The following is a 24,671-nucleotide window of genomic DNA, read 5'->3' as shown; positions in this document are numbered from 1 at the left end:
AAAAAGACAGAATTAAAAATTAGCATATTATCCCTTCCATAAGCTATAAGAATATAGGTCAGGCTCTATTCAGAATTACTCTGAAAGATGGGTGCCAATTTAAAAATCTGCACCTAAAGCCACCTGTAGGTAGGCTCTCAGATGTTAATGTACTGGTTATGCTTTAGAATACTGTGGTGAAGTGGAGAAACAAAGAACTTTTGAGAGTCCTTTCCTGTGTGTTTGTTGGGGGGCAGGGTGTCACCTTTCTTCTAACAGGAGAACTCAGGAATATAGATCTGGGATTAGGCAGTCCTAACATTTGACCCTAATAACGTCCAACGTAATTTATCTTGAAAAGCCAAGTTGTATCATATAAATATTTAGCTTAATATTGTAGCTCTTAGTCAGGTTTTGTTGTTAAATAATTAAAATAACAAGATCTTTTATCTTAAATAATTCTCAGTGGAGTCAAACTTTCCCTAATTTTGGAGGAACTTCAAGGAAACGACTCTCAATTACTGAAAATTGTGAATTATAAAGGATTTTAAAATGCATTTTTTACTAGTACTTGTAACTTGAAATCAAGTAACAAAGTATTCCATAATATATATTTATGTAATTAGATTTTTAAATTATAAGAAATATTTGTAAATGCAAGACCAATAATTTTTAATTGGATTTCTAACGTATTTAATGCTTATGAAAAGTTTGTTAACATAAGCAATTAAAATATTGTCAATTGTAGCCATATTCATAATTTATTTCACTCAGAAAACTGTCTTTATTTATTTATTTATTTTTGGGGGTACGCGGGCCTCTCACCGTTGTGGCCTCTCCTGTTGTGGAGCACAGGCTCCGGACGTGCAGGCTCAGCGGCCATGGCTCACGGGCCCAGCCGCTCCACGGCATGTGGGATCTTTCCCGGACCGGGGCACGAACCCGTGTCCCCTGCATCGGCAGGCGGACTCTCAACCACTGCGCCACCAGGGAAGCCCAGAAAACTGTCTTTAAATTTCTTAATGAGCTTGAATGTGTTGGTTCTTTTATGGCCTGTGTTGAAAACATAACCAAGGAATAAATGTGTCTCACTGATAATTAAAGTCAGACTATCTTCATGAAGTAGAATAAAGTAAAATCACGTTTGGTAGAAATTGAGGAATTGTGCTGTCCATCAGTCTAGAATATTATCTTTGTTCTCCCTAGAAATAATGCATTATTTCAGAAATCCTTTATGATGGAATGTCCTGGAGCCTTGTAACTGGCGTTGCTTGGTAAAATGGGGTGAAGGGCCGAGTTTAGTTTTGTCACCACTGTGTACATCAAGGATTCTCTACTCTGGTTACAAGTTAGAACCACTTACAGGGGAACTTTAAAACGTGCTGGTGCTTTGGCAGCACCCCTGGAAACTCTGATTTAATAGGTCTCAGATGGGACCTGGGCATAGGCTTCCAGGTGATTCCATGGTTAAAAAATACTCCTTTAAAACTTTAGTGCTTGGGTAGCCTTCTTGTTGTGGTCATGCTTAGTAGTAGGGTACCCTTAGCCACAGCTAGTGGCTAAATTTTAAGGACTAGTTTAAACCCCACAAAACAAGAAATTACGGCTACACCTCGTTGCCTTGAGATTCTATTTTGGATTAGTGGTAAAAAAAAGAAAGTAGTTACAGACCTTTCATCAGGTTAAATGTCATTTGTATTAACAGGTGCTGGCCTAATTAGAATTGGCGTTTTCTTAGGAGTCATCCGAATACAAATGACATTTCTTTCATATCTTTTTAGTGCTTAGGTGTACTCAGTACATAATAGGTGTTCAGTGCATGGTATGTTATTGTATTCTTTTTACAGCTTAAACATATTTCTGCATGTAGCTCAATCATTATTAATCTACCTTAAAGGTCTAATTGTCTTTAAAAATTGGGCTTTTATCACCATATTTAGGGCCCCTGGGATACATATACCAGGCTAGTGATGTTACTTCCTTTTTACAAATAGAGAAACTAAGGCTCCACCCAATTTTAAGTAATTTGCCACAGATCACAGGCTGGTTTAGCTTAGGACTTTCAATTCCGGTTTCTACTCTATCAGTCCTTACTGCTCAGTGTGTAAATCAAATTCAGGAAACATACGTGTTATTTGTGTAGGATTTACAGTATTAGGTCAAGGATATACACATTTCAATCCTAACTGTAAAACTTTCCCGTCAGGGGACTTCCCTGGTGGTCCAGTGGGTAAGACTCCAAGCTCCCAATGCAGGGGACCCGGGTTCGATCCCTGGGCAGGGACTAGATCCCACATGTCACAACGAAGAGTCCACATGCCACAACTAAAGATTCTGCATGCCGCATTGAAGATCCCAGGTTTCACAACAGAGACTCGGCGCAGCCTAAATAAATATTAAAAAAAAAAAAATGACTTTCCTGCCAGAAACCTTTAACTTTTAATTATGAAGCCAAGTAGGCCAGATAGAAATAGGTTGTCTTGGATTGAGTACATAGATAATAGTGTAATACTATGTATTAAGCCTAACAGAGAGTTTATATACTTCATTCATTAATATATGAAGCCAGGGTATTTGTATCAGCTTTTTTAATCTGATTCTCTGAAAACTTTAATTACATTCTTTGGTAATTTGAATATTGTCACAGAACTCTTTAATGACTTTAATCAGCTAAACAACTAAAATTTTAAATAATTTTTGGCTCTTGGAGTATGTGTACTTTTTTTAGTGGGGTGAAATGAAGGTCTTAAAATTCTCTGTTTAAACATTAAAAGCCACAGAATTTTATCTTATGCCAACATGATACAGCACAGGTGACTTTACCCAGACATTGATAAATCTATGAAGGGATGACTACCCACTAGCAAGGACAGAAGGGGAGTGCCATCTTGTAAGCAACTTCAGCATTCTTGTTACAGGATACTTACATTTTTGTTGGTTTTAAAGGAAATTGGGTACTTGGCAATTTTAATAGTAGAGCAACAGTAGGGAACGGAACTTACCTTTTCTTTTCTTTTTTCTGTTTTTTTTTTTTTTTTTTTTTTTTTTGATCTAAGAGAGCTTTCTTAACCCAAATGAAGATGGAAAATGCTTTTCTACAATTAGCAGCTTCCTGCTGCCTGGTGATACGGTGATCAGCACATAGGCCTGTCCTTGCAGCTGGCTTCCTGGCTCAGCTAAAAGAGTGATTTTCTTTAGTTGGTCTCTAGTGTGTTGCTACTGTCAGCTCTTCTATGTCTCTTACTTAAGTTTTCTGTGCTTCCCAGTTCTAATTTCTGCATACACCAATCTTTAGAGTATTTGTTTCTTTTGGGGGGGGGTGTGCTCTGTATTGGGTCTTCATTGCTGCATGTGGGCTTTCTCTAGTTGCGGTGAGCAGGGGCTACTCTTCATTGTAGTGCGCGGGCTTCTCGTTATGGTGGCTTCTCTTGTTGCGGAGCATGGGCTCTAGGCACGTGGGCTTCAGTAGTTGTGGCACGCAGGCTCAGTAGTTGTGGCACATGGGCTTAGTTGCTCCGCGGCATGTGGGATCTTCCCGGACCAGGGATCGAACCTGTGTCCCCTGCATTGACAGGCGGATTCTTAACCATTGTGCCACCAGGGAAATCCCACTTTAGAGTATTTCTCCCTAATCTCCCTCAGTCATGAAATTCTTAAATTTGTGAAAGTTTTTTAATAGAAGCTAGGGAAACAAAATATAAGTATCAAATTTCATTTATCAAAGAATTCTAAGTGTTCGGATTCATGTATTTATGAAAGTTTATTTTAAAATATCTTTATGTGGGCTAGTATGCATATTATAAAAGCAAATACTTAAATATTTCAGTTTTATTTGTTAATGTAAATATACAGTTTTTAAAACTCTAAATGTTATAAGTCCAGTAAACGCTATCTTTTTTTTTTTAAGGTACCAGTATTTTTTGCAAATCAAACAAGACATTCTTACTGGAAGGTGAGCTGTTTTACGTTTTTAGTAATGGGCTTTAAAAATACTTCCAATTCTGTATTAAGTAGTTCATGATCATTGCAAACAGGTTATCTACTGAAAGATGGCTACATGTAGCATGAATTCCTTTCATCAGATAAGTTCATTCCTTAATAGTTAAAATGTAAGTCACACAGAAGCTTCAAGTGTGAATAGTATAATATAAATTATAGTACTTTAAAAATTATTGTGTTTAACCTTGAGTTATTTTCTGTTTTATTAGATTGCCCTGTCCTTATAACACTGCTGCTCTTTTGGCTTCATTTGCTGTTCAGTGTAAGTATCAGTCCACCTTTGGGCCAAATAGCATGTGATTGCATGGTCTCTGTTGGTAGTATGTTGCCTTTAATGTATGAGTTATTTAAACATATGTTACTATGCAGAAAAAAGTTGACTACACAGAAAGTGTAATGAAACATCCAATTAGTTAGCACTTACTTTGATTCCTGAAAATAATTTTTCTGAAGTTGTTTAAGACCTGGGAGAACGTTAAATGCATTGTTACAATTTGCTGAAATGGTAACAGTAGAAACAAATATTTTACTTCCAGAAATATAAAGGAATTCTTGACATTGCTGATTTGGCTATAAAACTTGAAAAATGTGTTTATTGAAGTGTGAATACTTTCTTTCCATTTATTAGCTGAACTTGGAGACTACAATCAATCAGAAAACTTGCCAGGCTACCTCTCAGATTATTCTTTCATTCCTAATCAACCTCAAGATTTTGAAAAAGAAATTGCAAAACTACATCAGCAACATACGTAAGGATTTACTTACTTTTCTGCTTACTTGATAAACTTCTTAATGGCATCTTTTCTAGAGAAATGTTTTAAATTATTTCTAATGTGATTACTTAATATAGAACAGTTACTATTATATACAATAGTATGATTACTGTAAAGAAATGTAGGTAATCTATACTAAAAAAAATCAGAGACTATATGAGGCTTGTTTTCATGTCTGTTAAGAAACATAAAGCTGTATGTAAGCAGACATGTATTGGCTATTATACAAAGTCACCAGTTCTTTAAGAAGGAATTTTAGAATATTAATAATATGTTCACAATATACAGTTCAATCTACTTAGCAATTCTTTCTTAGTTTTTAGCTGTGTGAAAGGAATCAATTCTGTTTGGTAATGAGCCAAGAGAAGAAAAGGAACTTTATGTAGTACTAAATTAATAAAAAAAAATTCTTTTAAAATAGTAGCATTGCTTCCTTCGATAGCTCAGCTGGTAGCGCGGAGGACTGCATTATGCTAAAATAGTAGCATTTTTTCATTTATAACAATATTCAACTTTGATATTTTCTGAGTCTGATTTTCTGTGACATGAGTTTTCAAGAAGAGGTTTATTGCTTGGAATAGAAAATTGTACTGTTTCTTGGTTCAGAGTTCAGTTTTGCTTTACCATGCAATTCAGAATACTCATGGAGGAACTAAGGCAGTGTTACATATTGGCTGAGAAGCTGAACTAGACTCTAAGAATCTGAGCCAGACTCATTTGGCCTTGTTTGAAATTCTGATGAGGCTACTTTACTTACAATCTTGTAACCTCAGCCGAATCACCCTATGTCTGTTTCTGTTTCCTTACATGTAAACTGGGGATGATAAAACTATCTACCTCTGGTGTTATTATAAGGATTCAGTGAGTTTATATATACAAAGTACTCAGAACAGTGCTTGGCACATAGTAAGCACTGAAGAAATATTAGCTCTTATTAATAAGGAGACTCACTTTCATTCGGTGATGGCCCATGTGTCTACAACATGTTGGCACACGACGGCCTGTTGCCTCCTTTTGCGTGGTCTACGAGCTAATAAAAATGGTTTGTACATTTGAAATAGTTGAAAACAATCAAAAGAAGAAGAACTTTTTGTGGCACATGAAATTTTGAGAAATTCCACGTTCAGTGTCCTTACATGAACAGTCATCGGAACACAGATTCCCTCAATGGCCTACACATTGTCTGTGGCTGCGTTCACGTAACAGCAGAGCTGAGTTGTTGCAGCAGAGGCCATATGGCCTGAAAGCCTGAAGTGCTTGCCAGCCAGCTCTTTCCAGTAAAGGTTTGCGGACCCTAATCTAAAACAAGATTAATGAGTGAGAATTTTAACAGACTGGCTTCATGTGGTATGGGGGCTGTTGTGGTCTAAAAGCAAATGCCATTTATTATGAAAGTTCTACACATTGCGTATCTGAACCAAAGGTTTGAAGATAAACCAGATTTTTAAAAAAATTTACCAATAATGAGAAGTCTGTTCTGTCAGGAAAAAGTTTGTACATTTCACAAGGTATTTATTATATATTTCTATTTGCTTTAAAGAAATGGTTCTGCAAATTTTTAAAGAAAGAAACAATAGAATCATCCAGTTTATAACGCAGGAGGGTGGGGACGAAAGTAGAGTATTTATTTAACTTAATTGAATGTTATAGAAAACTGAAGTGTATCTCCCTTTTTTGAGGAGTCCCACTTTTATGATCGTACGTTGGCAGGCTGCTTGCTCCCTGCTGTCATTCAGGAATGAAGGGTTTTTTAATTTGTTGCTTTTGCTCTGCTGTAGCCTGATAATATCAGACAACCAAGGTTGTTAGAACTACATATAATAAAGCCTTTTTAAAGGCTTTGCATTTACAGTAGTAGTTCTCAAACTTGTGTTCATAAGAATCACCTGGAATATTTCTTAAATATAAGCAATTTGGACCCATTTATTCTATATTAGTTTCTAAAGAACAGTACATCTGAAACTACCTGTGATGAAAGACCAGTTTTCCCCTCAGTCTTTCATGGAATAATGCTTCTGAAAAATATAATAAAAATGAATTACTAGAAAAATAAAATGGAGAAATAAATAAAGCCATAAAAAATTAACAAGTACTTTTTTGTTGTTAGATGCAACAGACATAAAATTACTCTGCCAAAGTGCTACAAAAGGCTGTGACACTCTCAATTTCTGTTCTTGTTATGAGTCAACACCTGTCTGTGCACCACACCCTGAGAAGCCCTGCTCCAGAGCTCGCCCCAGAGACTGCATGTGTCAGAAGCACCCTGTGTGATTACAATGCACATATGGAGTGTAGACCAAATTTCGAAAAATATTTGTTTTAAGTTAAGTCTGAGAGTGGCTTTGCAAGTCTGAGAGTGGCTTTTTTTTAAGTTAAGTCTGAGAGTAGCTTAGAACTTTAAAAAGCTGGTGCATTCTTGTGTTTGTAGAAAATAAGAAAATATTCTACAAAATAATAATTTGTGTTACTGAAAATGTACCCTCCAGAAAAGTTAGATGTTACTGCACAGAACTAAGAGGAGTGCCCGTGCCCACGGCGTTTTGTAAAATAGTCAGTCAGAATGCTGGAAAGTTTCAGACAGATCGCCTTTTGTAATTTGGTCATATTTGTGATTGTTATAATTTTTAACCTAATGATGTTTTTACAGAGGCTTATCTCCTGCAGAAGCAGAATTTAATTACCTGAACACAGCACGTACCTTAGAACTCTATGGAGTTGAATTCCACTATGCAAGGGTAAGTGAAGAAAATGCATTTTGATATTGTTGAGTTAGGCACCATTATTCAGCAAAAAAATCTTTAATGCCCTGATAGGATCAGGCAGCAAATGGAACAGTGAGTGCTGCCAGCATAGTCGCCTGAAAATTCCCTCTGAATATAAGTATTTTCACAGTTACAATCACTTAAGATTCAATACCTGACAAGAAGAGTGGATTTTTCATGTTATTTTTCTTCAAGGTAGTGTTTTATGTTATAAGGATAATTTTTGCTGACCATAAGAGACAGTACCTTTAGAATTTTTATTTTGCAAAATGAAAACTGTTACAGTGGGCTTCCCTGGTGGTGCAGTGGTTAAGAATCTGCCTACCAATTCAGGGGACACGGATTTGAGCCCTGGTCCAGGAAGATCCCACGTGCCGCGGAGCAGCTAAGCCCGTGCGCCACAACTACTGAGCCTGCGCTCTAGGGCCCGCGAGCCACAACTGCTGAAGCCTGTGCGCCGAAGGCCCGTGCTCCCAACAAGAGAAGCCACTGCAATGAGAAGCCTGCACACCGCAACGAAGAGTAGCCCCTGCTCGCCGCAACTAGAGAAAGCCTGCTCACAGCAAAGACCCAGTGCAGCCAAAAATAAATTAATTAATAAATACATTTAAAAAACAAATGAAAAAAGCTGTTATAGGAAAAGTAATTTGAATTTTTAACTTTTATGAAAATCATTATCATAAAAGACGCTTTCACCTCACTGAGGCCTGTATTACTACACTCCTTTCATCATTTAGTAACGTCATTATAAATTTTTATTTATAAAGCACAAAATCAATTGTATTTACATATTTTGGTCCCCCCCCCGCCCGCCATGCCTTTGTTAGGATGGAATTCTGTAATCACTGGCTTTTTTTTTTTTTTTTTTTTTTTTGGAGGAGATTAAGCTTTTATTTAGTTTATTTTTTTTTTATTTAATTTATTTATTTTTTTATACAGTAGGTTCTTATTAGTTGTCTGTTTTATGCATATTAGTGTATATATGTCAATCCCAATCTCTGAATTCATCCCACCACCATCCTCCCTGACTTCTCTCTCATTGTGTCAATTTGCTGCTTCCAAAAGACTGTTATCCTCCTGCCATAAGCATATTTGTGAGTGACTATCCTTCATTTGTGTGTCTCTTCACCTAGATTCCTTCTCATGATTGTTTCATCAAGAGATTATATTCCTTTAGAAGTACCTGAAGTACAGCTATTCTCTATACCTAATGAAAAGTGGAATTATAGGTAATCATCAGTTTAATTGATGATAGGTTTTATATTTTCTTGGGACAAACTACTAAGCCTAATATGGATCCCAGCCTGAAAGGGAGTTAAGTTTTCCTTAGATAGTTATTTTTAATTTATTTTAACATATAGACATATGCAGACCCATTCCTTTTAAAAAACCAAATGACTTGCTTTCCTCACATGACTGGATCTGGTAATTCTGAGCATTTGTGACTTGGAAGTCTGTCTGGTTCCATTTAAAATGTTTAAGTCCCCCTTGAACTTCTTGTGCTCTTTAGAATGGGCCCTTCACCCTCCCTCCCTCTTCGCGGGCTATTACTTTTGAACATGATTCTCCAAAGGTAACATAGTGGTCACTAGATTTTGTTTTTGTTATAATACAGTGTAAAACAAATGGAACTTTAAATATGTACACTAGACTATGGTTAACAGTAAAAAAAGACCACTAAAATCAGTCATTTTAGTGCTAAACAGTTTTCTAAAGGTGGTTTAGACTGCTGTTATCATTGACTGCTGTCAATATAATACAAAGAATGTTAGACTTTTTTTAACTTAAGTGACATGGCTGGATCTCATACATAATTAACCATATCATTATTTATTGATTTGTCTAAGTTATGTTTTTTTGTTGTTTCAATTATTAGATTGTAAAACTCTTTCTCAGAAAGCCATAAGTGTAGAGTACCAAATTAGAGGAATTTAAATTTTAAATATTTTGTACAGACAAAAAAAAAAACCAAAAAACCCACAGAATAACCCAGCTAGGAAAAGGTGTTTCTGCTGTATGTGGATGTGGAGAACTTCAGAAAATGTGCAAGTGTTCAGTGAACACGAGGGGAAGTTTTGTAGCCTCAGGAACAGAAGGGACAAAAGATAAAGGGGAGAGGACACATAAAGAAAATACTTAAGTTTTAATTGACTATCACAAGCAAAAGTATGTTTGAAATAATATTTTATTTTGAAAAGCAAGGTAAGATCTTTTCTCTCTGCCTCCAGAATGTAGGTTGAAAACATTAGAGTAGAACTAAGTTATTTATAGCAATCTGCAAGATGCAAATAAGTCTTAGAACCGCCATAGCCGTGCATCTGTTGTGTGCCTTGCACAGTGTTGGCACGAAGGCTGACTCAGTGAACAGAACATCAGTTACCCCTCTGCCCTCGTGGAGCCCACAGGATAGTGAGGGGAAAGGATTAGCGCATGTGTGAGCAGTTAAGTATTTGAGAGTATGAAGGGGCAAGTGCAGAATGCCATGCGACCCTGTGGCAGGAGCTTCTAATCCAGCCTGGGAGCAGAGGGTAGGGAAGGCTTCTTAGTAGTAATTTACTGAAGCCAGAAAAATTAATAAGAATTAGCCAAGGGAGTAGTTTTCACCATAGAGCCATCAGGATGAAGGAAGACCTGAAATCAAGAGAGAACATGGCCTATTTGAAACAACAAAAACATTTAGTATGCCTGGAAGATTATATGAATAAGGGAAAAGGAAACTGTAGAAAAGTGAAGAATGAAGGACAGCTTCAGGATAAAAAGGAAAGAAAAAAAGATTTGAGGGGGCTTCCCCGGTGGTGCAGTGGTTGAGAATCTGCCTGCCAATGCAGGGTACACGGGTTCGATCCCTGGCCCGGGAAGATCCCACATGCCGCAGAGCAGCTAGGCTCGCGTGCCACAGCTGCTGAGCCTGTGCTTTGGAGCCCGTGAGCCACAGCTACTGAGCCTGCGTGCCGCAACTACTGAAGCCCGCGCGCCTAGAGCCCGTGCTCCACGATGAGGGAAGCCACTGCAATGAGAAGCCCGCGCACCGCAACGAGGAATGACCCCGCTCGCCGCAACTGGAGGGAGCCCGCGTGCAGCAAGGAAGACCCAACAAGCCAAACAAAAAAAAAAAAAAAAAGATTTGAGGGCAGGGAGCGTGGGAATATATGTTTCTTAAGATAACATCGTAAATGGATTTTTTTCTTGGTGTTCAGTTGTATGAGTTTTAACACATGTGTAGGTTCATGTAACCACAAACAGAAACAGAGCAGTTCCATCACCACCACCCCCCACCCCTCCCCCCCAAAAAATACACTGGTTTGTGCTGCCCTTTTGTATTCCAGCCTCCTACTTACCTCCGGTTCCTGGCAACCCTGGTCTGTTGCCTGACTCCATAGTTTGTCTTTTCCAAAATGTCTTATAAATGGAATCCTGCAGTATGTAACCTTTTGAGACTGGCTTCTTTTACTTAGAGTAATGCATTTGGGATTTATCCAAGGTACTGTGTAGTTCAGTAGTTCATGCCTTTTATTGCTGAATTGTATTCAGTTATATGGATATACCATGTTTTGTTTCTCCATTCACCCACTGAAGGACATCTGGGTTGTTTCCAGTATTTTTTGTTTTGTTTTGTTTTGTTTTGTTATTAATAGGCCTACTGCAAACATTCATTTATAAGTTTTTATGTGAATTTAAGTTCTCATTTCTGTAGGGTAAAAATCCCAAAGTGGGATTTCTGGGTCATATAACAAGTGTATACTTAGCTTTATATGCAATTACGGAATTGTTTTCTAGACTGACTGAACCACTTTGCATCCCCACCAGCATCTTTGCAAGTTCCAGTTGTTTTAGATCCTTTTAGCACGTGGCACTGTTTTGTTTTGTTTCTTTTTAAGCTTTTCTGATAGGTGTGTTTTATCTCATCATGGTTTCACTTTGCATTTCCCTAATGACTAATGATGTTGGGTATCATATCTTTTCTTTGATGAATGTCTGTTCAGGTGTTTTTCCCATTATTTATTTCTTTTCTTTTTTTACTCTTGTGTTTTGAGAACTCTTTATATATTCTAGATACACTTTTTTTGTTGGATGTGTGATTTGCAGATATTTTCCCCACTCTTTGTTTTGCCCTTTTGTTGCCTTAACAGTGTCTGTCACAGAGCAGAAGAAAGTGATAGATTCTCATACCCCTTATTCAATCACTGATGGAACAGACATTTAAAAAATCAGCGTAATATATAGATTTTAGCAACATAGCAAACTGTAGAATACTGTATCCGACAAGTTTGGAGTACACATTATTTTTAAATATGCAGAATATAATTTCTGTTCATGGTACATTTAAGCTAAAAACAATAACAAAATGATGACTTTAAAAATCCTCCGAGTATTTGGAAATTAAGAAATATACTTCTAAACAAGCCATGGGTACAAATACTATCATTATTTCTACCCAACAGCCTCTGTGCACTGCTCTCAGACTCACCTAGAATAATAATTAGTTACCCCTAAGTTTGTGGTTAGGATCAATTGATAAAATAACAGATATCAAATTAATCTTGAAAATATAAAATAATTTGAACATACTAAATTAATACCAAGGAACATTGTGGGAGCTAAATTTAAATATTTATAAAGAATTTCTGACCTCTAAAAACGGAAGAAGCGCTATCTCAGGAGTAATTGTTGGCCTAAGTAACTTGTTAAATGAATGGCTTGAGGGCTCACTAAATTCCTATCATCTTTACTAGAAAATCAGTTAATATTTATCACACTGTGAGAGTGGAATAAAATAGCATAATAGAGCTATATGATATCTATACCGTAGATCTTCCAGTTTAATCTCTGTTTTATAAAGAAGTTAGCATGATATAAACTCTTTGTTTTCCTAAGAAACTGATTCCTGGTTATCTGGATATAAATGTAATCACGGAAGGCTTGGTCTTAGGTTTCTGGTTAGGTATAGGATGCTTTAAATTGACCCTAAAACAGTTCTACCCAAGTTTTGGGCTTAATTGTGAATATCTTATTTCCATAGGTGTTTGTAATAATGATGAAGATAATTCTACTGAAAAATAACTTTTGCCCTTCAAAGTTTCAAGCAAAGGAAAGCTTAATGATGCTATTTTGATTATTCATTTATTCATTCAGTGAACATTTTTTTTTGGCGGTACACGGGCCTCTCACTGTTGTGGCCTCTCCCGTTGCAGAGCACAGGCTCCAGACGCGCAGGCTCAGTGGCTATGGCTCACGGGCCTAGCTGTTCCGCGGCATGTGGGATCCTCCCAGACCAGGGCACGAACCCGTGTCCCCTGCATCGTCAGGTAGACTCTCAAGCACTGCGCCACCAGGGAAGCCCTGGTGAACATTTATTGAGCACCTTCTATGTTGCAAGTCCTGTTTATAGACACCATGGATACAGCAGTGAGTAGATAAAATCCTACCCTCATGAAGCTTGCATGCCAGTGGGCAAGACAGAGACTCTAAGCGAATAATTGAGTACCTTAGAGTACATAGTGTGTGATTCCATGGAAGTAAAGTTCAAGAATAGGCAAAATACCAGTCTATATCAGCAGAGGAAGTCAGAGCAGCAGTTCCCTCTGCAGAGGTGTTACTGCAGAGGGAGCCTTTTGGGATTTGGAAAAATGTATATGTTGGTTTGTGGTGGTTACATGTAAGTGTATATACTCAAGTTATGCATGTTGTAATATTTTGAGTTGTACACTTAAGATTTGTGCATTTTACTGTATATTCTACTCAGTTTTCTTATGATTAATTAAAAGGTAGTGTATCAGATTGTGATAGATGCTGTGGAGAAAAATTAAGGTGAGAAAGGGGAGTGAGACAATCAAAAATGGGATATCAGAGAAGGCCTTACTGAGAAAGTGAACAGACGTGGGGGAGTCCTGCAGATATCCGTGGGGAGAATGTTCTAAGCAGAAGAAACAGCAATGAAAGGCCATGAAATAGTGTGCTTTGCACCTCAAGGAACAGCAAAGAGACCAGTATGGCTTGTACAGTGAGCTGGAGTGGAGCGTATTGACAAGGTCCAGGTGGACCAGGGCTTTATAAGAATTTTAGACTTTGGCTTTTAATTATAAGCAAGGCCAGTTGAGGGTTTGAGGAGATAAAAGACATGGTGTGATTTACATTTTTTTAAAACTTTTTTTGGCTGCATCATGTGTCTTGTGGGATCTTACTTCCCTGACCAGGGATCGAACCTGGGCCCCTGCAGTGGAAGCGTGGAGTCCTAACCACTGGACCGCCAGGGAAGTTACCCAATCTGCATGTATTTTGAATATGGAAGTGACAGCACTGACTGATGTATTGGCTCTAGGGTGTGAGAGAAAAAGGATTCAAGGAATGATTCTAACGTTTTGGCCTGAACAACTGGAAGGATGGAGTAACTTCAGTAATTTGTAACCATCAGAGAGAAGCAGATTTGAGAGGGTGGGTCAGGAGCTAGTCTTGGGACGTGCAATTTTAGAAGACTTTTATCAGTCGAAATGAAGGAAGGCAGGCGATTCAGTATATGGAACTGGAGTTCAGAGGTGAGGTCTGGACTAGAGCCATACATTGGGGAATTGTCAGCTTACAGATAAGATTTAAAGCCGTGACACGGGAGCACTGAAGGAACATAGCTAGTAGCAGTTGAAGGTTAGAGGTCCTCAGAGCTGGAACACTTCAAATGTTAAAGGTTAGATGAGGAAGAAACAGCCATTTAGATAGAAAGAACGCCTTTCTTTCTGTCAGGCACTTATGTGTCTTTGAAGCCAAGTGAATCAGGCGTGGTCAACTATGTCAGATGAGAATTGGATTAGAAATGTGGAAGTTATTGTAATATTACCAGTATTGACTTTGTAATAGCAATTTTGGAGCTATAGTGATGGCCAGAGGCTGACTGATTAGAGAGTATTCAAGAAAGACTGTGAGAATAGTAATTTTGAGAGATTTTACTGTACAGGTTACAGGTAATAATCACAGGAAACACCTTTATAGCATTTATTATGTGCCTGACAACCTTCTTAGGGCTTATGTATATTAATCTCATTTAATCCTTAAAACAGCCCTGTGAAGTAAGAGTATTATCATCCTTGCTTTCCAGATGAGGAAAATGAGACACCGAGAAGTTAACTAATTTAATCATATGATATCTGTTTCTGTTTTAAGGTTCTTCGAAACCTTGTTTTTAACCTACATATATTTGAGAACTTGTGGACATATTTGTTCACATAATCAAATAATTTAAAAATATAATCCCTTGAAACAGAGAAAAGAATCTCTTCTGTACAATAGAGCTATATATATGATTTCATCTATGTCACCCTAGAGTACTCAGATCACACAGTGATTTTCCATATTCTGCTGTGTGCTTTTAGTCATTAGGACCTGTCTAGACATAGCTTTTTTTTTTGTCTTTCCCCTTTTTGATTCTTTTGTATCTTTATGAAAGTATCAGTAGGTCATTACTTGTGTTCACTTTCATTGAATAATTTGAGGGCCCAGAACACTGTTAGACCTCTATAGGGCACACAGAAATAGTGTTTAAAGTATTAATGAGTGTGTGTTATGGCTAACTGTATACCTAACTATGAAAAATATACAAACATAATGATTTTAAACTGATGATATATATAGGGGAAAATCATAAAGCTGAAAGGTAAAAGTGAAAACAATTTCAACATGTATTACAGAAAGTTTTTTAGTATTCATATTTTATAAAGAGTTCCCACAATAGAGTAATTTTTTAAAACATATAAGTAGAAATACAGGAAAAACAGAGATGAACATGTTTAAATATAACTTGGTATAACCCCTTTGGAGTGCAAATGATATGATATGATATGAATATAATATTTGACCACTTCCATTTCTCAGACTCCACCCTTTTTATAGAGGTGTTTTAAATAATGTGTTCAAGGATTTTTATTATAGCATTGTTTGTAATATTAAAAATTTAGAAATCTCTAAATGAATCAACAGAAATGGTTAAGAAATTGTGATAAATTCATATTTTGGAATAATATGCAGCAGTTAAAACTGATGAGTTAGAGGTATATATATTGATATGAAAAGATATCTACAAAATGCTAAGTGCAAAAGAAAAATTACGCAACAATATTTCCCAGTTTTCGTTGATTAAAGAAATTGTGTGGTTATAAATACTACCTATTTATATTTTATATATATAAACAAAGATCTAGAAGAATATACATACAGTGGTCCCCCCTTATCCATGGTTTCTGTTTCTGCAGTTTCAGTTACCTGAGGTCAACTGTGGTCTGAAGATACTAAATGGAAAATTTTAGTGGCTTTGTGTTATTATTCTATTCTTCCCATGTGACTGCAGAGAGACTAGAATGGTTAAGTGGTCCTAGCGACTTAGTGGATGGAGAGCAGAACTGTGGTCTCCACCAGAAAGGAGGGGAGGGCACTGCAGGGCGGCGTGAATGGACAGTTGAGGCCTGGGTAGGGAATGTTAGAATATCTGTTCATAGTCCTCCTAAGTCTCATCCTGCTTACATTGCTGTTTTTTAACATGTTGTAAAATAAATCACATATCCCCGTGTGTATATCTCAGTGAACATCTTTGTAAATACTACGCAGGTCAGCAGTAGGCTTTAGCCAGCCATTCCAGAAACGCTTTTTATACACTGTCCCAATCATAGCCCCTTCCTACATTGTTCTTCTGTGGTTTTATCACCCAGTGTGCCTTCCTGGATACTGTAATTTGGTCTTGCTTTTTGTTTGTTTGTTTTAACTGAATAACTTTAAATGTCTTTTAATCCCTTCTTCCCTTACCGTTCCTTAGAATTTTCTCGTTAAAGAACTGCATCATTTCACCTGTAGTGTCACACAGTCTGGACTTTGCTGATTACATATTCATGGTACAATTCAGTACATTCTACTGGGCTAATGAAGTTTTCACAGGGAAGGTGGACTTGATCTAGACTTTGGTTAGGTTTGATTTGATTCATTGGAGAGACATGAAGAGATGAGAACAGCATTAATTAAAACATTACTTATGAGTACACAAAATACGTGGAATGGCCTGATGGGAAGCAGGTTTTTACTAATTATAAAGGGGAAAATGAAATGGGATGGGGTGGTCGTTTCAGTGCCAAGCTAAACAGCGGAGATATTTTCCTACAGATACTAGAGGTCCATTCATTTCACAAATGGGTAGGCCTTTCTACATCTAAGAACCTGAAAGGGCGCAAAACAAAGGCCCTGCACTTTGCTACTTAGGTTCTAGTGAAGAAGAGAAAAAATAAACAGATTAAACAAGTCAATGTATAGCGTTATATTAGATAGTAATAAGTGATAAGAAAAGCATAAAATAAGGTGGTCAGTGTTCATTTTTCTGTACACTGGAATTAATAGCGTTTGTATCCATAAAGGGCATAATACTTATTTTCTTGCGTTCCCTTGCCCAACTCTGGCAATACCTTGGGAACTGACCCTTCAGTCTAGATAACTATAATTTGAGAATTTGATAGCTATATAGATAGCTATAATTTGAGAATTTGAATTCCTAGATATCCCTGCAGTGTTTTTTAACGTTTTTCTACCAACATAGCAGCCTGACTGCTTTACGTATTTATTGAGTTTTGTGTATCTCTTTAATGGCATTGGTTCTTCTCAAGTGCTTGGTGGTCCTTGGTTGTGTACTTCTTTTGTATTTGTGATTCCTAGTTCACTTGGTCATGCATGTTGTTTGTCTCTACTGAGGCCTGTTTTAGGTGCTGGAGGAGGGAAGGAAGGAACTGCCAGGTAGAATGTACCTATAGTTTGCTTTTTTCAGTTTTGGGTTCTCCATCCCTTCTGGGGATCGCTCTATTGCTGTCCCCAGTATCCACGCTTGCTCTACCCTTTTAGACAGGCTGCACGCTCTTGTGTGTCCTGTAGCTCAGTCTAGATCGTAGGGTTGATAGGAGCTGATGATCTTTCCTGCTCCCTACCTGATCATCCTGATGGTAATTTGAGGCTTCCCCTTGGGCTGTGGTTTTCTGGAATTATTCTCTTTCCATAAATCTGATCTTACCCACTTTGTCTTCACAGACTCCTCAAAATGTCTGGCCCACTGCTTACGTACCTTTCGGTGTTATGGATTGTTTTCAAGTGTCAGGGATTTTTTCTGTTTTCCTGTATCGTCTCTGGCGTTTCATGAGATTGGGAGCAGAAGGAGTAAGCAGAGCGTGTGCTGAGTCGCCGGCTGTGGGGCTGGGCCTGCCGTCTTGCTTCGCACTGCTGACTGGCGTCCTTTGCACAGTGATTTCAGACTCTGATGATGGTGTGCAGTGGTGCTGCTGCTGTGAAAGAAAAGGAGCAGCCGGACAAGTCAACACGCACTGCTGTGTGTGGCCACTTACTACATGTTAGCTCACCTCACAGGCTAACGCAGTAATGCTTCGTTTAATCAGAGATCGTGGAGACTGCATTGTAAAGGTTTTTCCCTAGGGAGACAATTGCAAAATCCTGATGATATTTTCATCAATGAGTTCTATCTTCTGATCACATAAATGCTAGGGATGAGAGCATTATTGCTGTATTTGTTTGCCTGTAGTATGTTTCAAGTCAAGAAGCAGAGCTACTTCAAGACTGATTAGCAGCTGAGAAAAGTTTTAATTCCACTCAGTCTCTTAATAGTGCAGGTCAGCTGTTCCCGTTGGATCGGTCAGCATGAGAACTCACCCATCAAAGCACAATTCAGATTTCCTTCTCAGGAGCCTTCCAAGCTCTCCAGCAAGTGTCCCCACTCTACACTCCCGTAATGTTTTTGTTGTATTATGTCTGTTATAGAACTTCTCATTATGTTGGAAATATTATTTGATTACAGGTTGCCCTTCACCAAACTCTGAACTCTTGGTTTTGTTCACGTTTGCAATCCTACCACCATATTTACACAGTAATTGGACTTTATAGTAATAGTTTTAGAAATGGAAAGATGGGTACTAACTTATCATTCCATAAGATGAGAAGGTCTTTGATTTTCTATATCAAAGAGTCAGTCCCATTTATAAACTGTGGGAAATCCTGAAATCATTTTTGCTTTAGATTAATAAATTTTAATAATGCAACATTTAAGTTTGATTTGAAGTATGTCCTTTATTTTTATGATGTAACAGTTACCATATGGATTTGTAAATATTCAGTTAACTGTTGCCTTTGATGAAATGTCACACTGTGTAAAAAAACTAATCATATTTTTAAAATATATCTTTAACAGTTTATTTTAGATTTGCCATTTTCTTTTTTTTGTTGTTGTTTTTTGAAGGATCAAAGTAACAATGAAATTATGATTGGAGTGATGTCAGGAGGAATTCTGATTTATAAGAACAGAGTACGAATGAATACCTTTCCATGGTAAGAACTTCCATCAGTACTTTAGCTTTCACCATTATATTACCAAATACAATTCATATTAAAGAAAGTGGTTGTTGAGCTATTTAATGTTGTCATACAACTTTGTCCCACTTACCGGGAATCTACCAGAAGATACCAAAATAATTGAATTATTTGTTTCAGAAGTGTCTTAGTTTAAAGAAAATACTACTTTGTGAATTTTTCTCTTAGACAATCTCTAAATCTGTACTGTAGTGTAATAGCTAATATTGTCATATTTACTCTGCGTCTCACACTGTGCCAGTTGTTTTGAATACAGTACTTCACTTAAATGCATTCAGTGGGTGCTAGTTTATTAGTTGGAACATGGGCATGGTTGCTGCAACAAAGGCCCCTTATTACAGTGGTTTAAATTGGTACTAGGAAAGTATGGTGGCTCCATGGGGTTTAAAACTCGTGTTTCTTTTGTGTTATTGCTCTACTGTCCTTAGCATGTTGTCCTTGTCCTCATTGTCCAGTGACTCACTCACCATCACTTCTGCATCCCAAAGTGAGGAAGAAGGAGAAGAAGCATCTGCCATTTCCCTTTAAGGGGATAACTTGAAAATTGTAAAAATCATATTGATCACATATCCCTTATGTGAATATCATATAAGTAACTCGGGTTTTTAAAAATAAACACAATGATTTTCTCTAGGGGAAGAAACAAATACAAAAGAAATATATTGTATCAATCTGTTTCTCTTTATATCTCCTAAAAGAATTGGTCCAGATTTTTCAATATCTCTGATTACTGTTTAATAGGTTTTTGTAATTAGTCACTTATATATATAACACTAATAGAAATATGATAACTGACAGAAGCTATTATTTTAGAAAATTGCCACAGTTACGTTGAGAAAATAAACATAAATTTCCCCAATACGTCACTATCTAGGAAAACATGAAATACAAAATATAAAATTGGTGAAATGAAGTTCATCAAAATTAGATATTTTTGCTCTCCAGAAGACACTGTAAAGAAAATGAAAAGGCAAACAACAGTCTTTTATAAAATACATATTTGATAAAGCACTTATCAAAAAAATGTAAAGGAGACTCTTATAGCTCAGTAATAAGACACCTTGATTAAAAAGAATCGGCAAAATATGTGAATAGATACTTCCACCAAAGGAGATACACAGGTGGCACATAAGTACACAACAAGATGCTCAGTCATTAGTGAAACGCAGATTAAAACCGCAGTGAACTACTACTGTTCACCCACTACAATAGTTCCAATTACAAAGAATGGTAATACCAAGTAATGGCAAGGAAGCCAAGCACCTAGAAACCTCATATATTGCTGGTGGGAATGCAAACTAGTAGACCAACTTTGGAAAACAGTTCGGTATTTCTTCAAGGTTAAACATAGATTTACCATATAATCTGGCAATTCTATTCCTAGATATTTACCCAAGAGAAATGAAAGTACAGGTTCGTATAAAGATTTGCACACTGTGTTCATAGCTGTATTATTCATAGCAGCACAAAACACTTCCAGATGTCCATCAGTTGGTGAAAGGACAAGCGAATTACACTTGCAGTGGAACACTGCTTAGCAGTGAAAGAAGTGAACTGTTCTACACACTAAACAATATGGGTGACCCTCCCCTCAAAACATTATGCTAAGCGTAAGAAGCCTGACGCGAAAGACGATGTACTCTTTGTTTCTAGTTATATGAAATTCCCGAGGACACACAGTACAGAGACAGCAGACCCTTGGTTGCCATTGGAACATTTTCAGGTGCTGGAAATTGTTACGTGGTGGTTTGGGTGGCTGGTAGTTACACAGCCGAACACATTTGTCAAAACTCACTGATTTGTTTGCCTAAAATTGGGATATTTCATTTTATATATAAATTATACCTCTATAAAGCTCATAAAAGAAAATCAAAGGTCATTTAGTGTTGCATCTCACATCTTTTAAGTTCTTCCTATATAATTCAAATTGTGTTACGTTCAGAGGAGAATACAAAACAGTTCAAGACATAGCCCTTGCCTAAAAGTGGGCACATAAAAATTAATTACAAAACATAATAAGACAATTTGTAACTTAAATGCTTCAGAAAAGATAGTTACAGTTGTTGACTTTCATAATGGTAAATGCGCATCTTCAATTTTAATACTTTTCTGATTTTACTAAAGACAGTTAAAGATACTTTTTATTAATTTTACATTTTCTATAAATGTCAAAATCAGAAATAAATTCTTTTCAGGTGATGTGTTTAAAATGATAATCTAAATTTTTCTGTATTTTCAAAATTATACAATAAGGATTCTAGAAGAGTTTTTGACAAATAACTTTGGAAACACCAAGGATATAATTTCACTAGGGAAAATTGTAATGGCCGTATGGTATTTGAGATGGTTTTTAAAGGATGAATAGAAATTTCTTCAGTGCGGAGGAAGTATGGAAAAGGTACGTGTGTATAGAGGGTTCAGTCAGGGAATTCAGGGTAAAGGTACCAAACATTTGCAGGAGCCTAATAGTAAGAAAGGACGTGGCGAGTTGAGGAGATGATGGGATATTTGGTTTGATTTTTTTTTTTCAGTTGTCTTCACTGAGGACAGAAGCAAGGGCACAAGAATTTAAGATAACGTTGCTTAGGAGAGAAATTAGATTCAGATTGTGAAGGATCTTATATATTCCATATGCTGAGGAGTTGGTATATTATTTTATTATTAAATATTCTTGAAGGTAGTTTCATGTTGAGAAATAGAACTCATGTTTATAAGTCTTTATCACACAAGTTAGGTTAATAAAAAGAATGGGAGCATTTAAGATATTGATTGGAAAATACTATATAGTATTCCTTTAAATTTTTATTTTCCAGAATTAAACTAAGTAGATGGGATTTAAAGTTGTTAAAGCTACTAGATCTACATCATCCTGGAGCATAAGGGTTTCTTCTGATCCTAACTACTCATAACATTAGGAGTACATTTATGCATACACCACAAATTGCCATGATTCAAGATCCAATATCAATTGATTTCCAAAGAAAATCAATCGTTAAGTTCTGTGAAAGTCATCAAATACATGGTTTACTTTTAGTTCTTAAAGTATGGATCTATTTTCACAAAAGCAACATACTTCTTATTAATACTACATGTGAATAAGGGACCACTTCAGCCTCATCATCTTTATTCAAATTAGTGTTCGTAGAATTGCCATTGCCCTTAAATTGATATTTTAGCAAAGTATTGTGGAAGTCTTCTTGAGGAAATCATAAAAATCACTTGATTAAAAACTGAATAGGATTACAGCTTGGAATTACCAAATTTCTACATGAATAATGAGTTTTGAGTAAAGGTGGAAGTTTTAGAGCTGATGGTTTTATAAGCTTAACAAGGTAGGAAAAGAATCACTCATGGATTTTAATGCATCTTATCTGTACCTTATAACTCTGCAGCTGGAGTGTTGTTAGCACTGTTTTTATGGGTAAGGAGTGAGAACTGCCAGGGAAGCTGACTGGGCCAGTGTTAACAAGTATGATGAGTATGAAGCAGAGCTTTAAATAAACCTGGGTCTTTCAGTTGCTGCAACACTAGCTTCTCACTTACCTCTTCTCTCAGAATTAGAGCTATGTGTAGAAAAAGTGATGTTCCATGTAATATATTCCCTCATTTCTTTCCACATATGGTTATCCCTAAGTTATCCAGTTCAAGTTCATACTTTTAAAATGTTGAATACTGAATTGGGAGTTACTTGGATTCTATAATTAGACTTCATTAAAATGAATGCTCATCGGGCTTCCCTGGTGGCGCAGTGGTGGAGAGTCCGCCTGCCGATGCAGGGGACACGGGTTCGTGCCCCGGTCCGGGAAGATCCCACATGCCGCGGAGCGGCTGGGCCCGTGAGCCATGGCTGCTGAGCCTGCGCGTCCGGAGCCTGTGCTCCGCAACGGGAGAGGCCACAACAGTGAGAGGCCCGCATACCGCAAAAAAAAAAAAAAAAAAATTAATGCTCATCAAAAAACATCATTAGTAAAATGAAAAGGGAAGAAGAGAGTTCTGGTTCCCAGTCCAGCAGGTAAAGACTTTGGAAGTTGTCACCCCTGTCCTCACAAGAAAAAAAAAAAAAACTGAAAAAAACTCAAAATCAACAACTCTTTTTAGATCCCTCAGAGAATTGAGGACACAGGGCATACTTACTGCAGCTCTGAAAACTGGAGAGACAGGTGAATACAAGGCATGACAACTTACCAGGACTAGAAACCACCGCTGCAGCCACCCTTGGTAGGAGTACGTACAGGGTGATTGACAGATTGCTGGAGACGGAGCAGAGACTAGCTTGGACTAACTTACGTAGGAAGGACCCCTCGTTCTCATGAGTTTTACTACCAGGCACCCTACCAGGATCTCAGGGCGAAGATTGGAGAAAAATCCACTTGCGTTCGAAGGGCAAGGGCTGGGAGTTGAGCAGGAAAGTAACCATTTTGAAATATGCTCAGAGCTTTCTGTTCTCCTTAACAAAGATCTGCCCTCAAGGAAATCTATTTTACCAATACTTAACCAACATGGGTTTTACCAGAGCCTAACCAAGGTGGGGGAAGGGAAGTACCCATTTCCAGCCCTCTCTGTACTTCCTGTTTCAGCTAGGGAGGGGTGAGCTGAGGGGCACTGAAGGGTGCAGCCAAGGGGCCCAGACCACTAAACCCGAGACCTAATCACAGGATTAAAGACGGGTTCCTCCCCAGCCCCATACTTAACTGACACATGACCAGGGCTCCTGTATAATAACAAAGCGTCACAACTTAAGTCCCTGCAAAGCTCAGGCTAATTAAGAAGGACTGTCTTGGGAAACCCAAAGACAACAGGAGAGACAGAAACCAGGGTAGTAGAGCAAATAGCCTCAAGTGCCTGCCTTAGAGACTGTTCCTTTGGAACAGTCACAATTTGAATTCGTTCCTGAAGGAATTCATGGTCCAGGGCGCTGCTGAAAATAATAGAGCAGTGTGTTGGCAATTAGAGGAGTTCTCAGCTGGGTGTGGTTTTTGAGAGAATGGGACGACTAGTACCCCTGGTCATCTCAGTATTCCTGTGGGCACACCCAGAGCTGTGCTTTTCCTGAAGAGCAACAGCAGAAGCGTAAACTGGAGGTTGAGGATGAAGATAGAGTCCATGCAAGTAAACTACCAAGTAACAGGAAGCTGGGAAGATGGGAAACAAATACTTACCCTTACTATGATGCAATATGTAAAACATCTGGTTGCCAGCAAAATATTACAAGACACACAAAGATAAAGGAAAGTGTGACCCATATACCTGATAAAAGACAAGCAACAGTTATAAGTATACATGTGCATAATAACACAGTTTCAAAATACATGAAGCAAAAAATAAGGAAAAATAGACAATTCTACAATCGTAGTTGGAGATTTGAGCATATCCCTCTCAGAACTCAATACAAAAACTAGACAATAAAAAATCAGTTGAAATAGATTCAAGCACTATCAAATCTCTTGGCTTAATTGGTATACAATACTGAAACTGTGCGACTCAGATTGCACTTGAACCCATGGGCGGGGACTCAAACCCAGCCAGAACCCACTGTCTTTTAACTGAGATCACACACCTGGTCTCAGGACTTACTGAAGCTCAGGTTCTTGATGTCTCATCACAGAAGGAATTCAGTGAGAGACAAAGTGATAGGTAAGAAGTGGATTTATTTAGAGAGAAACATACTCCACAGATAGAGGGTGGGCCATCTCAGAAGGCATGAGGCCCCAAAGTATGGTGTGGTTAGTTGTTATGGGCTGCCTAATTTCATAGGCTAATGAGTGGG

The 24,671-nt window shown here is 37.5% G+C and overlaps 1 protein-coding gene across 3 annotated transcripts in view; it reads left to right on the top strand.

The window, feature by feature from the left end:
* The window catches only part of PTPN4 (protein tyrosine phosphatase non-receptor type 4), a 187,671-nt gene that overhangs the window by 91,149 nt on the left and 71,851 nt on the right, over positions 1–24,671 (top strand). For 2 of the 3 annotated variants that reach the window (XM_082631395.1, XM_082631397.1), the window contains 5 exons: positions 3,887–3,931; positions 4,188–4,240; positions 4,607–4,727; positions 7,399–7,486; positions 18,774–18,862. In XM_082631395.1, coding sequence (XP_082487521.1) covers positions 3,887–3,931; positions 4,188–4,240; positions 4,607–4,727; positions 7,399–7,486; positions 18,774–18,862 — 396 coding nt within the window. The remainder of the gene's footprint in view (positions 1–3,886; positions 3,932–4,187; positions 4,241–4,606; positions 4,728–7,398; positions 7,487–18,773; positions 18,863–24,671) is intronic. The other variant, XM_082631396.1, reaches the window with a different exon arrangement.

Source organism: Mesoplodon mirus, assembly GCF_964341445.2.
Source record: "Mesoplodon mirus genome assembly, chromosome: 8".
In the NCBI taxonomy this organism is placed as follows: Eukaryota; Metazoa; Chordata; class Mammalia; order Artiodactyla; family Ziphiidae; genus Mesoplodon; species Mesoplodon mirus.
The sequence above is the reverse complement of the archived record's forward strand: the minus strand, read 5'-3'. Positions and strand labels throughout refer to the sequence as shown.